This window comes from Solanum pennellii, chromosome 5 (assembly GCF_001406875.1).
Source record: "Solanum pennellii chromosome 5, SPENNV200".
NCBI classification, from domain to species: Eukaryota; Viridiplantae; Streptophyta; class Magnoliopsida; order Solanales; family Solanaceae; genus Solanum; species Solanum pennellii.
This window is the reverse complement of record NC_028641.1, coordinates 4783025-4799119: the sequence shown is the minus strand read 5'-3', so window position 1 is coordinate 4799119 and position 16095 is coordinate 4783025. Positions and strand designations below refer to the sequence as shown.

General features: G+C 31.3%; 1 protein-coding gene and 1 pseudogene across 1 annotated transcript; one reads left to right on the top strand and one right to left on the bottom strand.

The window, feature by feature from the left end:
- Window positions 1-3020: 3020 nt before the first annotated feature.
- On the bottom strand, window positions 3021-4141 carry LOC114077326 (annotated as a pseudogene).
- A 1771-nt stretch (window positions 4142-5912) lies between these two features.
- Window positions 5913-11995, top strand: LOC107018743 (HD domain-containing protein 2). Its single transcript, XM_015219303.2, has 8 exons — window positions 5913-6321; window positions 7930-8054; window positions 8735-8772; window positions 9809-9919; window positions 10023-10102; window positions 10656-10692; window positions 11450-11491; window positions 11581-11995. The coding sequence occupies exons 1-8, from the start codon at window positions 6031-6033 to the stop codon at window positions 11655-11657; spliced, it is 801 nt and encodes a 266-aa protein (XP_015074789.1). The 5' UTR covers window positions 5913-6030; the 3' UTR covers window positions 11658-11995.
- The last annotated feature ends 4100 nt before the right edge of the window (window positions 11996-16095 follow it).

The window sequence follows — 16095 nt, the reverse complement described above, 5'->3', positions numbered from 1 at the left end:
GTTCTTTATTCTACTTCTTTTATCGAATTCAGCTATATTTGTGAAAGGTTAGAAAACTTTAGTCATCTTCATATCCTGTTTTTGCTGTCTTATATTTTCTTATAATCGTGATTTGAATTCTTTTTTTCTCGAGGGTGTATCAGAAACAACCTCTTTATCCCACAACGATAAAGATAAGGTTTACGTACATCATACTCTCCTCGGATCCTATTTGTGGGATTGCACTGGATATGTTGTTATCCAAGGTCGTTGTTGTCTTGTCATCTGAATACAGAGATCATTTAGTGTTTATTACATTCTAGTAATCTTCCAATTAGCAAGTAATTTAAAACTTAAGAAGATAAAGTGATTACAACTATTAAAACGCACAATAAAGTCCTCATATATATTAAAGACTTTTAAATAAATTAAAATGTTACTTACTATACATTAACGTTACATCCTAATCAAATTTCAAATCCTCTCAATTCCAAATACAATTGTAACCAACTTATATATTCGTAAGAAAAATGACTTATATTTATGAATACACACTTATTTTCTTGTGCATAACCATTGAGGTTTCTCCGAGCGTCTCAAAATTACCTGGAGGAGGAGAACTTTTGTCAGGTTCAGGAGATGATCTTAATTAAAAGTTTGTCTTTTACTAATCCTGTTATAATACACGTCTAATCTCTGAAAGATTATTTTTTTAAGCATAATAGATAAGAGATTAACTACTATCTATTAATAGTGGACAACAAAGTTACACCGTCAATTCATTTTTAGAAATACTTATTTCTCTTAATTTAATTATTACATTTTCACATTTAAAGATTAATGATTTTTCAACTTCTCTTTTTCTTTTCATTTTTAAAACATGTTCTACATAATTAAATTTTTTTGAAATAATGTTCAAATATTTTTTATACTATCAACTTTTGAGTATTAATTACTTAAATAAATTGAAATATATATGATGATATATGGATCAATGTTTGTTTTCAATTAATTTTTTGTATTGTTGATTGAATGAACAAAGACATCCTACTTGTGTTATGTCACATAGAACGCGAGTGTCTACATATTCACATGCAAAGTTGGAAGGTACAGATATCTGCTAAAACCAAGTTAAATGACGTGTTTATGTATTATGCAATTATTATTATTATTATTATACTAAATTTGTAATAGGATTATAAATAGCAGGGGAAGCTCTTTTGTACTTCATAAGCAAAACAAACCATTAACATAATGAAAATTATGGTATATAGTACCATCAAACTCCTCAATAACAATGAGTATTTTTATGTTTCGTCTGTTGATCTATGGTGTAAAAGTTATTTTCATCTCTTGAACGTCCAAGTATTTTCATTTTATGAGGACGAAATATAGAGTGACTTTCATGAATATTTATAAAAAATGGATCAGATACAAGTGAATTATAAAATTTAGAAAGACACTTAAAATGCATTAAAGAATCAACGGAAAGCCTAGAAAATATATCAAAAGATAATCTCTTCAGGAAAGGCTAATTAGTCTTCATTAATGTAAGACAAAAATATTATTGAATACTTTAAATACGAGATTTTCTTATTTACTTTCCGTAGTTTAATTATAAATAGCTTGACTTGAAACTTAGTTATTAAAGATCTCAAATTCTGTTCCACGAACATTCTAGAATAAATTATCTTCATACTTGAAATTGTGAAAATAAATAAATAGTGTTACACCTGTAGCATGGTTTGTCATGGCTAGTGCCAAACCGTTAAATTACTTAATCCAAGCAATATTTTTGGTATAATATATAATTAATCATTTATATTTTTGCTACAATTATTTAATTAACCTTTAAGATGATTATTTTTCAAATTCCATGTGTGTGATTATATTGAGTATATAATTATTGTTAGATTATTCATCGAAGATACTGAGATCTTCACCGATCATGAACACAAAAAGCATGACACTCTTTTATATGAAAATCATATTTTGAAAAATATTGCACAACCAATGCCATATACTTATTATTTCTGAGTGAGGAAAAAGTTCTCTAAGCTCATGCAAAGCCAATTAGGTCTAGCTAGAATATTTTGGTCCATAGTTTTTTTTTATTAAATGAGCAACAAAGTAGAAAATAAAAATCATTAAATTTAAAAACAAGAATTAAAGACCATCCTAAAATAAAAGGGTTTCTACATAACTACATGTATCACAAATCAAAGCAGATTCGGAATTGTCTTTCAAGGCATAACTTGTATCAATGCGCTTCATATTCGCCGGAGTTTGCTCCCAGAAATATAGTCATCCCTATCCCCTCACGTCAATCCCACGAGCCTCTTATCCATTCTCATTGAACGACGGCGGGGGAGCAAATCCAACTAGAAAAACTCACATTAGGCTTACGGATAATCAGGCTCGAACTAATAACTTCCACCACGTCAAGATGACACTCTACCGCTGAGTTATATCTCTTTCCCACCCCATCGAGAAATAGAACTGACTAATGCTGAGCCAAAGGGTCGAGAAACTCAACCCACTATTCTTGAACAACTTGGAGCCGGACCTTCTTTTCACACTATTACGAATATAAAAATAGTGATCAAAATCAAATTCAATTGTCAACTGCCCTTATCGAAAATATGATTGACTAACGATTCTTTTCATCAAAAGCCCCACACTTCAATTTCTCTCCAATTATTCTTATTCAAAGCATAGAAGAATATCCAATTTGGCTTGATCCAGTATTTCATCAATACAATTTCACCATTAAGAGTATATATCTCTACATACACAATTCTTCATCAAATAACAAAAATATAATTTTTTAAATATCCTTCCCTATGGATATTACTATAAATATATTTCTTTATACATCGATATAGAAAGAAATAATAATTTATAACTGTAGTACTTTTTATATAATTTTTGTATATTTAAGTTCATGGAAAACAAAATAGGTCAAACGGATAAAGATACTGTAAATCCATAAATTTTTATTAAATACGCGACAGAACCAAAAAATAGAATCAAATATATCCTTATGGTAAGAGGCTATCTATATAACTACAAATACCAAAAATATTAACCTTTTCTTCAAACCCAAAACTTCTATTTCTCTCCAACTATTCTTATTAAAATTATAAAAAAACATCCAATTTGGCTTGATCAAGGAGTTCATTAACACGATTTCACCATTCAAAGTATTACTATAAACGTAATTCTTCAAATAAAATATGTTTTCTTTTGCTATATCTCGACTTAATAGTCGAGGAAAGACAATAGTATGATTCACCCATTCTTCAGTTTCAGAATTTCGTAAAATTCTCAAAATTATCTCTCTCGTTGTTCCTTCTTTAACATCAACCACGGCTAATTTTCCTTTCACTTCTATTAAGTGAATATACTCAAACATGTTATCGACAGAATAACGTCTATATTTATTCCATAACGAGATAATTTTGAAATTCTCCGCCCTTAAATTAACCATTGTCATCTTGAGATATCTTCCTCTATTGTGGTAAGCAAAAAAATAAATAACTCCGTCGATACAAACTCCTTTCAAGGGTGGTGTCACAAATAAATTGTTAAGTATTATTTCTTGCCACGATTCACTTGTTCCTATAGTAAAAATCCAATATCTTGATGATGACAATATATAGTTATGAGGATATGTTATCAATAGAACTTTATGCATCTTTTTTTCGGGTTCATAACCTAATATAATATGATACTCATCGATTTCATCGTCAGCAAGATTTTGACACGAAATATATGTTACTTTTCTTGTAGTGGGATTGAAAATAATAGGAGGTAATTGACTTGGATTCCATAAGCAGAACAAACCTTCAATATAGTCAATTTTGTGATAAGGGAAGCCATCTAATTCCTTAATAAGATGAGCGGAGCCTTTCTTATCGATTTTCTCCTCAGGCTCGATTAAATTGGATTCGTCTAAAATCATAAATTTTTGCTTTATGGTGTAAAACTTTTTTCGAGGATATGTCCATGCAAGGACTTTGAATGATACAAGAGAGTTACAAAATTTCGAGACACATTTAAAACGTGTAAAAGACTTGTCAGGAAGACGAGAAAATATTTCATAAATAATATCTTGGGATATTGAAGATTTTGTTTGAGCAATTGTTTTCTCCTTCTCCATGAGACAAAAGGGTTGTTAGAGATGTAGTAATATTACGGTTACACATAATAAATATTTTACTTTTTTTATAGGTAGATTTTTGTTCCTATTTATACAAGAAAACCTGGTTTAATTAAAGTAATAATTTTACTTAATTTCATTCCTTTTCCTTTTAGGATTTCTATTTTTTTAAAATTTAATTGAAATATCAATCCGTGCAAAACTTAAAAATAATATCCCAAACAAGTAAAAATAACCGGAACTTTCACATATAACCATTTAAAAATAGCCTAATTACTCTCTATAACAATAGTTTAATAATTACCATTCGTAGCTACATGTTGTATGGAGGAGAGAGGCAAGCGAGACTGGGAGAGAGAGAGGGGGAAAAGAGTGGGAGAAAGGTGAATTGTATATGTATATTGGTTAGATAATTGTATATTATACATATGTATTTCTATATATGGCAATAGAGATAGGGAGGGAGAGGAAAGAGACGAGCGAGACTGGGAGAGGGAGGAGAGAGGTGAGCGAGATTGAGAGAAGGGGGAGAGAGGCGAGCGAGAGAGGGCAGAGAGTGGGAGAGAGATGAACTGTATATGTATATAATTATACATTACACATATGCATTTGTATATATGACAAGCGAGATAGGGAGAGGGAGGAGAGAGGAGAGCGAAAGAAGGGAGGGCAGAGAGTAAGAGAGGGGTGAATTGCATATGTATATAGGAATAATTGTATTATACATATGTATTTGTATATTCTGGCGAATTATACATATGCAAACGTGACTAAATATACAAACTCGAAGTCAGCCACGTATTTAATGTATAATGTTAGTCATGAGTGGTAATTATAACAAACTATAGCTATGATGAGTAATTAATATAAGTTTGCTAAACCGCATAATTTTTCCTAAAAATAATCATTAATCAAAGGATTTAATATGCTGGACAGGCCTGTTCCTTTCGTAAATCTCGGGTTCGAACTTAGTTTTTTTATGAAGCTATTCTTCGAATGGACCCTAGATCATGTGAATGTAAAATAATCAACACTTTCTAGTTTGAACTTAAATCTTTAACAAACGCATATTTGAATTAATCGAAAGATCTCAAATTTGAGCTTAAATCGTTACCCCACAACTAGGGCTGTATATCGATCGGTTCGGTTCGGTTTTGAAGTTTATCGGGTTGTCTTATTGATTATCGGTTTGTAGAGATGCTAAACCGTTATAGATCCATTAAGATATTGGCTTATCGATTATTGGTTTATCGGTTTTTCATCGTTATCAGTTTAACCATTAAGATTTGACACAAAAGAAAAAACATTGAAAATCACTTAGAAACAAGGTGACAAACCAAATAAACCATACACTTAAGTTCACAAGTTACATCTTGGTCAAAAGTAAACACTTATACATTGTTGAATAACCAAGTGTCTGAGACAATAAAAAATAAAAGTAGAAAATTAAACTCTAAGTCGAGGATTTTATATACAAAAGGGTATAAATATTATTATTTAATTTACTATCGAGTTATCGGTTAACCCGTCAAGAAAAAACTTCAAACCTTTAAGAACCGATAACCTGATAACAAAAAAATCAAAACCGTTATCAAAATCACTAAATCAATAACCCAATACTATAAACTAATAACTTTTTTATCGATTTGGTATATCAATTTCGGTTTGGTTTTGAATAGCCCCACCCTCAAATGAGCGAATCTAAATTAGTTTGTTCAAATGAGGTCTACTTAATGCAAATCTAAATTAGTCGGATTTCGACTGACCGTGACAAAGGGCCCATTTTTCTCTTTGTTTTTCCCCAAACACTTGAAAAAAAGAATTCGACAAGATCGAAATAAATCAAACAAATTTTTTCCCCCAAATTCAAGAATCTTTGTTTAGCAACAATGATGGCAGCTAAAGCAAACCCAAATTCCCCTTTTCTTTCATCTTCATCATCAACCCATTACTCTTCTTTCCCTTTTCATCAGGTTTCTTTAAAAAAGGTTTCTTTTTTGGTTGATTTTCAATGTAGAAAGCTTGTTTTTGCTTGTTCTAAGAAACCCATTCCGGGTTCTGTGAATTTGGATCCGAGTATCTCGAATTCCGGGTCCGGGTCATCAAAGAATGACAGTGATGGAGCTTCATCTTCTCCTTCCAATGCCATTGATTTCCTCACTTTGTGTCATAGTCTTAAGGTAATGTTTCCATGCATGTGATTTTTCATGAAGGAGAGATTTTTATGTGTTTTCAGTTTTACTTTTTGGGTATTGTTACTTTTGTGTGTTGACTTGGTTTGAGGTTTGAGCATTAAAAAGGTCAGCTTGGTGCACTAAACTCTGGGAGGGACGGGACACACAAGGGTCTATTATATGCAGCTTTAACCTGTATAGATCAAAATATGTTGTAGTCAATGAAAAAATGTTTTTACTATGCTTTTGTAGAATAAAATGAGGGTATGTGATAAAGTTGTGATCTTTTACATATTTGAAAATGTGAGGACATATTGGGAGTTTTGTATTGAGGTGGGGCATTGTTGGAATTGTCCGCGGACAAACTGCCGTAGCAGAGTATGATGTAGTGGATGAGAGTGTGGTATGCGATAATGGTGAGTGACTAAGTTCATGAATTTTATGGTGCACATTGTAGGGAGAAGTAGAGAGTCTTGAGTTTGTAAGTAAGGACTGAAGTGGAATTGGGGAATTTGCTATTTCGGCTTGTATATATTTGAAGTTTGTAGTTTGATGGATTAAAGGATGTACATATGCCTATTCAAGGCTTTTCCAGCTAGAAACTAAAATCTAATAGAGGGTTCCTTCTCCATTTTTTTTTTGATGACCGAGAAATCCTCGAGGGCTTGATGGTGCGTGTTTCGAAACTCTATTGGGTTAAGGCCATGCATCTTTACCCTTCATCAGTTAATTACCAAACTATTGTCCGTGGCAAAGTTCGAACTTGTCACGTATGCCTAACCTGTACATCACACCCGTACCACTTCACGAAAGCCCCGGAGACAATAATAGATCGTTCCTTTTCTAAATGTTGAGTTTAGACATTGAGCTGAAGCTGTCTTAGTCAAATATGTATCACTGAACATAAGAAAAAAAGGTCACTTTGCATTGTTTCAAATAATGCAGTTAATATAAGTAATCCATTTATTAACTTTCTTGAGCTATAAGGTAGAGTCTGTAACTTGTTGCTCATTTTGGCTTTCTCAAACCTTTAATTCTTTCATGCAAAGGCAGTGGCCTTTCAAAATCGGAATCCACAAACTTCAGCTAGCCAAAAGGACAGTTAGGAAAGACTTATGCAGTTCATGTAATTATCTTGTTCCATCTAAGAAAATGTATATTCCCAGCAGCCTTCTAATTTTAAATGCCATCTGATTCTCTAAACTTATGTAGGCATTGATGTATATATCCAGACCTCAAGCAAAAAGAGCAAAAAATGATAATGAGTTAGCTTTGATGATTTTTCTCTTTGCAAACAAAAGCTTCCTAAGAAAGTAATAACTTGTGCCCCGTTACCCTCGAAATTAGGTTTTACTTATTGAATTTCTTTCTACGCAATCTGAGTTCCCCTTCACACTCAAGGGTTTTGTACTTTCTATAGTTTGGTGTTAGAAACAGGACATAGTGCCCTCCATTTTTTAAGCTGACATTTCTTTCTTAATTAACCTCTTTACTGTACAGTGCTATCTTGATGAATTATTAATCTTTTATTCCCTTTTTGCATTTTTTTTCCTGTCTGCGCTCTGTATTTAATTCGGGTAGATGTATCCCCTAATGCCTCTACTTGTTTTGTAGACCACAAAGCGGAAGGGATGGGTAAATCATGCAATAAAAGGTTCTGAATCTATTGCTGATCATATGTATCGTATGTCATTGATGGCTCTGATTGTTGGCGACCTTCCTGGTGTTAACAGGGAAAGGTGACCTTCCTGTGTTTTTTTGCCTTCCCTTGGAATGGCTTCTATTATTGAGTATTGAGGTTACAATCGTCTTGAACTTATGACGGAATATGTTATTTATGTTAATTATCAACTTGTTAATGGTTATAATGCTGCTTTTGATTAATACAGGAAATAGTCATCTTCAGAAGTTTATTAAGTTTCATGTAAAGCATACATAGAGGAAATTTTGGCACTTCATTTGATTTGTGATATAATGCTGAAATTTTATGAGATCTCCAGCATATCTACCCAGGGTGGTAGCATCTAAAATGTATTCACCTTTTACGATGGGGTTTCTTTAGATATTTTTTTTGAGTTGCTTTCTCATCTAGACAAATTGAACTGGGCTGATGTTTGATTAATGTATGAAGGGCCCGTGTATGAATGATCAGAGCTCTGCATACTGAACATATGATTTGCTTGGTTGTAGAGCATGGTTTACATTTGATGAACATTTCTTCAATGTGGGTTGTCGTTCCTACTCAGAAACCTGAAGTTTGTTCATGCAGACATGATCTTGATGCTCTTTCTGTAGTGTTACTTCCTTGACGCTTATGTTCATCTGTTTACTTCATCCCATAAATTAAAAAATTATGTTAAAATAACCTGACTGTTATCAGGTAGTAGGTAATCATAGTGCTTCTCTATTTATGTAACAGGTGTATCAAGATGGCTATTGTTCATGATATTGCAGAAGGTATTGCCTCCAAATACGAACTCATCTTTCTGATATTTCAGTGTTTTTATTTTCAACTTGTAGGCTAAATTATTTACTGTGACTGCCCTTTTGTATGACTTACTTAAACATAAAATGGTGAAAAAATTGCTACTACTGAAGCATCCCGAAAAAAGAAGGAATGATGAGCAGGCATATAGTGTTTTGAGGGATATGTGGAAAGAGGCAATTACGCACACCAAGCAAACAAAAAAGAACAGGAAGAAGAAAGAAAAAATGAAATCATCCAGGGCGTTATGGAGGAGACAACTAGGAGTGTTTAAGGGGATTTAGAAAGATTTTGTATTCATGAGGAGTAGCCTCGTGTCATCAGTTTCTTATTTGGTGATCGCATGAGGTTCTTGTTTGTATATATGATAGGATGACTTTTATGGAGAACCATATTTTGGCCTAGATCTCTCTTCTCTTTGGTATATACTTGCATACGGAGATTTCTTTGTACATCTGAGGAGTATCTGTGTATCTGTAGTTTCTTTTTGGTGAATTCATGAGGTGCTTGCTTGTATAGAACTATAGATGATTGGATGACTTTTATAGAGAACCATATTTTGGCGTAGATCTTTCGTACCTTTTAGTATACTACTTGTATACGGGGATACTGTGAACTAGAAAAATGTACACCTGTTGGCTCATCTTTTCCTTTTTTTCTTATAAATTTGATTGGCTGTGCACTTTGTGGTACCAGTTTACTGTTTGGTTATTAGTTAATCTGCCTTTCTCCTTTGTTCCAATGATCTAAGAAGCATCAAGCTCTAAGATTATAAGTTTATACCGCAGTTACTAAACCACTTATGTATATTACCAATCTTCTTTTATCCATAGTATTTTCTGCTGTAAAAATTATGTTTACCGCCTTCATCAGTTTCACTTCGGTGTTCTCTTCTTCTACATGTTCATTCCGTCTTCTTTTTCCGTAGGTTGGACTGGGACTGAGATTTTCACCTTATTTTCTATAAGTTTGAGGTTTTGCATTGATAGTATTTTTGAACTTTTGTAGCAATTGTCGGAGATATAACTCCATCTGATGGTGTACCTAAGGCTGAAAAAAGCAGACTTGAGCAAGCTGCTTTGACTGAAATGTGCAAAGTTCTTGGTGGAGGGATGAGAGGTATTACTTTATTTTTCGTATCATACCTTATTTTTCTCTCCGGAGCAGTCAAAAACTCTAGTAAAGTGACAATTTAATACGACGTTTTTTATAATCTTTCCAGCTGAAGAGATTAAAGAACTATGGCAAGAGTATGAAAACAATGCTTCACTGGAAGCCAATCTCGTAAAAGATTTTGACAAGGTATGAATTACTAACTTCCTTACAATATTTAGTAAAATTACGAGAAGCTTCACATCTTGAGTGTATTACTTCTTCCTGTCTAATTTTGTCATTTCATAGTTCATTTTGGAACTTTGAGCGATTTGTTAATTTGTTGCTCCACTAGCTTTTCTCAATTACTGGTTCTTTCATCCCTGTCTTCTTTAAAATTACTGCATATACTCCCATTGGAAACAGCTGGAGACACTGCAACTATGCTCGTAATAATTTTGTCTTGCTTATTGGAATCTGGAAAAAGATGGTATTGTTCCTTTAGACTTTAGTTTTGTAACCTTCTCGTGTCGCTATCACTTGCTTTAAGAGATTGGTGAATGTGCTTATCTTTGTTTCAAATTCCACTATAAATCCCGCTCTTGCATCTTTACCTGTAGTGATGATAAATTACATTTACTCACCGCTTCTATGCCGTCACCCCTCCTAATTTAATGAGTACCACATTGGCTCTTATCACTCTACTAGGTCCTTAAATCATACAACATCTAATAGATATCACGTTTTTTCCGATCTTCTCCAGGTTGAAATGATTCTGCAGGCATTGGAATATGAATCAGGTGAATAACTATTTGTCCAAAAATATTTAAGTTACAGAATCAAAACCTACTACTTTTACTGAATAAATTTTTCTAGTTTGTGCCTCTCACTACTTTGAGAGGTTATTTTAGTATCAAAGGTAGAACTAGTGCAGTAAACTAATTTTCTGTAGTTCTTTCTTAAATCTGTTCTACGTCTGGTGACTCTGGACCATAGCTAGTCATCATCTGGTATAAAATGTTCTTGGAGCTCATTAATCAGTCTGAGTGCCACTTTTTCTTTTGCACCTCTTGAGAGTTAAAATACTCACATAGAGTGCCAGCTGAAAGTGCTTAGTTTGTCTGAAGTTTTGTTATGATATTTTGAGGTATCTGTGTGTCACTAGTTGGTGTATGGTGCTAACTTCCTGAGGCAAAGTTCTCTGCCTATGCAGTTAGTTGTAAGGTTGCTCTTCGTGGACAGGAAGCAAAGAGTATCTTATATAATCTTATCTATTATGCCTCTGTGAATTTGGTCTAGTGATAAGAGTGCAACACGTGTTACGTGGGTTAGGCACACATCAAAAGTTTAAACCTACCACGAACAAAAACCTGGTATTTAAGTGAGAAAGGGTAGGAGGGAGAGCTTATTATTCGCTGAGTTCCCAATCTGTCCCACTTAGCCATGTGATTTCTCGGTTACATATATTTGTATCTATCATCCTATGAACTCAAATTTATAAATGGGTTGAATACTATGTTCTCTCTGTAACTTCCGTTGGTACTTTGTTTTTGACAGAACATGGAAAGGTGCTGGATGAGTTTTTCCTTTCAACTGCAGGTCATTGATCCTTTTAATTTCCATGCTCTTTTTCCAGTCTTGCTCATTACGAGTCATATGTCGATGATCTGTGTAATATCTACATGCAGGAAAGTTTCAAACAGAAATAGGGAAAAGCTGGGCAGCTGAAATCCATTTGAGGAGAAACTCCAGATTGGGAAACTGACTCAAAACTGATCCCTCTTTGAAGAGCGAGAGCATATTGTGTTAACGTTATCAGAGTAACAATGCACTTAACTTTTGTTCGTTTAGCTGAATGCTCGAAGTAAAATTCAGGTAGGAGATGTACTCTAGGGAGATATACTCTCCGTGCTACGTCCACTAAGTACAAGTAAGTTCTTTTTTGGTAGTCTTGACATGATGACATCTTCACATTGTTTTCTAAAAATTCAGCAGCTTTTGACATGATGCATTCTACTGTATTGTGTAGAGTCATATGTACTCATTTGTGACTTCAAAGTTGGAGAGAAAAAGTTGAAAATTTGGGAAAATACTTGAAGAATATATGATCGATTCTCTTGCTTGAAAAGTGTCGTTTGGTTGGTGAACAAGTTATTCCAGAGTTATAATTACGGAGATTGTGAATCTCAGTATAACTTGTCACCAACCAAACGACTCTAGTTGTTACACTCCCAATCCCCCATACAGAAAATGTTGAAACATGGTGAGGCAAATATGAGCTTTGGGATAGAGAAATTGTTGAGTGTTTGTGCATTTATGGATCCAATTCTTTTATTAGCCCAGCCCAATATAGAATTTGAAAGAAGGAAAAATTATCTGAATCAGCGATCTCGATCCACATGTTACATATATATGTATCGATATATCTAACAATTAAATTTTGCTATATTTTGCAAAAATAAACCCTAATCGCGCTACTTAATTATGAAATATTCCCATTGAAGAACAATGGTGTATTATTAGGTCTTGAAGTATTACATCATTTCAAAATTATGTAACTAAAATTTTGCAAATGTAAGCAAAGATATGGACAACATTAATTTATTTGAATTTTTGAACAAATAAAAAGTCAAGATGAATAATTAAACTTTGGAAATCAACTTTAATTCTTGATGACTCTCAAAGTGGGACCATAAACCAAATTTTCAGATTAATTTATTACTATAACTTAAAAGTTCTAGAATATAGAAAAAATCATCACATTTTTTATTTATCATATCCAAATTAATGTTCAATCTATTTTATATTATGTCTTCCAAAAATATACTAACACAAAAGTTGACATTGTGTACATACATTTTATCAAAATTACTCAATTGTCTATGTCAATGACGTATTCGATTATCAGTTCGATAATTTTTATCATAATTTAATGTAAAATTGAATTATACATATATTCTTAAAGTCAAATAAACATTTTGAGTCATTTTTTTTCATATTTAAATTCTAAATTCTAAATTGGTCGTTCCGTTGCCAAAAATATTTTATTTATGGGAATAAAAGATACAAAGAAAGTGGAGAAAAAATATAGTCCTTACAAAGTGCGTAAAAAGAAAGTGGGCAAAACGTACGATTGTCTCTGCATGTAATTAGACCCATCTTTTGTTCCACCAATCCAACCACTAACAAAAATACATGATCTCCATACCTTTTTGAAAATTTGTGGCTTAGTTTCGGAATAACGATATCACGTGTTAAGTAATTTAATTTTTACGTAAATATTTTAATATTAGTATAAAGTTTGAATCGAAATTATTGAGTTTGGTCTGAACTTGAGAAAATGATCAAAATGATCCTAAATGTATAAAGGTTGGACTATTTTAGTCCTTCGTATATACCACGAAGCGGAAACGACCTTTAACCTATATGAAAAAAATAACCAGTTTAGTTCTTCATATATACGACGTAACTTGTATTTTTTTTTTGAGCTGATAGTCTATCTTAAACAATTTCTTCACCCTACAAAGGTACCTTAAGAATAACGATGCAAGCAAGTAAAAGAAAATGTTAAATTTAACCAGCAATTCAAGTGAGTCGTATTACTCCATTATTACAGACGTACAACGACGATAATTACAAGAAGAAAAGGGTAATTTTTCTTTCCCTCGCGTAAATCGTTGGTTAAACATAACAGATTGCTTGACTTACGCCGTTACTTTTAAGGTTTAGAACTAAGCAAAAGGTGTTTATAAAAGTTTAACATTATGAAAATGACATGTTCAGCTTAATCAAGGTATGATTAAAATACTAATTAGGATTGTACTTTGTGCATATAAAAGTTGGACTTTGACCGTTATGCACGTGCACAACCACATATAGAACAAAAATGATTTATTTTTTTATATAAATAAATAAACACAAGTTGTAATAAGTTTCATTTTAATTTTACAATAAATTATATTATTAATGTCATTGTTACTATGGATTCAATTATTTACTAATTAGATTTTGAGAAATCCCATGAGGATTTGTCATTTAGGAAAATGGAATAAAAAACACCTAGATGCTAACAAAAACTAAAATTATAAATAACGCGTTTATATATATTTTTTATATAAAAAGTTGATTTTTGATAAATAATAAAGAAAAATAACAGTCAAAGTCAAATTAATTAAATAGAATAATTCAATATCAACCAACTAGAGAATTTATATTTTGCTTTATTTGTATATGGAAGTAAAGTAAAGGCAGCTTTCATGCCTTTCATTTTCAAAATTATATTTTTTTAAAAGATTGGTTCAAATTTTTATTTTCTCATATTTTAACCACAAAAAAAAGAAATTAATACTTTTGCATTTTTCTATCCTTTATAATTATTTTGTTCCAAGAGTTTTCAAATATTTTCCTTCTGGCTTAATACATTGAAAATCTTTCAGATTTGCTAGCAGATTTAAATTAAATACTTGAATTAATTATAATTTATCTTAATTGAATATATAAATAATAAAGCATTTTTATCATAAATTTTTAATTCAAAATCTGAAAAAAACTAGTACATATGATCTCAAATGTTTTACACATTGATAAGATTTATGATAATATATATGAGTTTTTTTTTTTTTGCAATCTATATATTTATTTACTTCATTTTAGTGGACACTATTTAAATGATTTTTTCATTCTTCTTTTTCAATTACAACTAGCATTTGACTGTCAATTACTAAATTTTACAAAGCAGTCTTAAAAATGTAAGCATACATGATTATATTTAATTAGTAATCATCTTAATTGTAACCACATAATAGTTTATCGAATCAACATAGAATAATTGATGTGGGCTCATACTGATTAATCAAAGCAAAAAAAAAAAAATTAAAAAATTGACAAATTAGTGTGGTTATTAATATTATTCTCGAATAATATGAACATAGTGAAATTTAATACTAATAATCGTAATCGTCATTTAATTATGAAAACAAACACTAATATTTTATGTCGAACATTTTTGAATTATTACTTTTTATCGAATTCGTAATGCATTATACATCGAACTACTCTGTTATGCCATGTGATCAATCAAAATGTCAGCAACATTATTTGGCTCTATATGTGATATACCAGAAATATTTTGTAAAATTTAATTCTTTCTAATTACTTTATTCAAATAAAGTACATATACAAGTTAATTTGGTGACGGTGCTTTTTTTGATTTAGTAATTCTGGAAGATTATTTTGTAATATACTCATTTTTTTTTAATTTTATCTTATTAATTAATGTGTTTAAAATATCAATATCTATACGTTGAAAAGGTCAAAAGGGAGATTTATTTATTTTGACTTGGTATACGATGAGAGTTGATCTCAAGGTATATAGTTGGCAAAATTTCATAACAATTATTTTAATAACAGTCATAGAATATTTTTATTTTTTTTGTTGATCATGTAAGGTTTTTATTAAATTGTAACTTGCAAAAATATATATTATAAGTAATTAATTTTCTTTATTATTCAGCAAAATTTAAATTAATCGAGGCATGAAAAATGAAACTTCAAGTGAAAATAAATTTATTTAGTTAGTACAATATATGTTCTATCATCATAATTAAAAGTTGAGAGTTTAAGTAAAAAGTGAAAACTAATTATTAATTATTTTAAAGTGAGGGTAAAAAGGGTATATGATAAAGTTCTAGTTAGACTTGAGAAGGATGTAGATGTTGTAGAAATAAAAAGTTAAAAATCTATTCACACGATTATATAATCTACTATTACTAATAATAATTATATAATGTAATCGGTGAAATTTTATCAAGTGAAGTTTAGAAAGGGTGAAATGTATATCTCAAAGGTAAAGAATTTATTTTCGATAGTTCTTCGATTCAAGAAAAATATTTTAAAAAACAACATTTAATAACAAAAGAGAGAAACATAATAAAAACTGCGATAATTGAGGTATAAGAAATTGACATATAGTAACAGAAATAAAAAAACAAGAACTTATTGGAGCAATATTACAACTGCTAATATGAACACAAACAACAAGACAACACACTGCTACTTACTAATCTTCTATCATAATTCATATCCTCCACGTCTTTCTATCTAAGATCATGTATTCAGTAAAGTGAAAGTGCATCATATCCTGTCTAATCACCCTTCCGTACCTGACTTCTATCATGGACACTTGGTGGAAGCCAGATACCTAA

What these genes read in the sequence shown, in the direction of transcription:
- LOC107018743 (XM_015219303.2), top strand. Translation starts at nt 6,031, where the DNA reads ATGATGGCAGCTAAAGCAAACCCAAATTCCCCTTTTCTTTCATCTTCA. An exon ending in CTTTGTGTCATAGTCTTAAG is followed by an intron (nt 6,322 to 7,929) that starts GTAATGTTTCCA and finishes CTTGTTTTGTAG; the next exon opens with ACCACAAAGCGGAAGGGATG. An exon ending in GGCATTGGAATATGAATCAG is followed by an intron (nt 10,693 to 11,449) that starts GTGAATAACTAT and finishes TGTTTTTGACAG; the next exon opens with AACATGGAAAGGTGCTGGAT.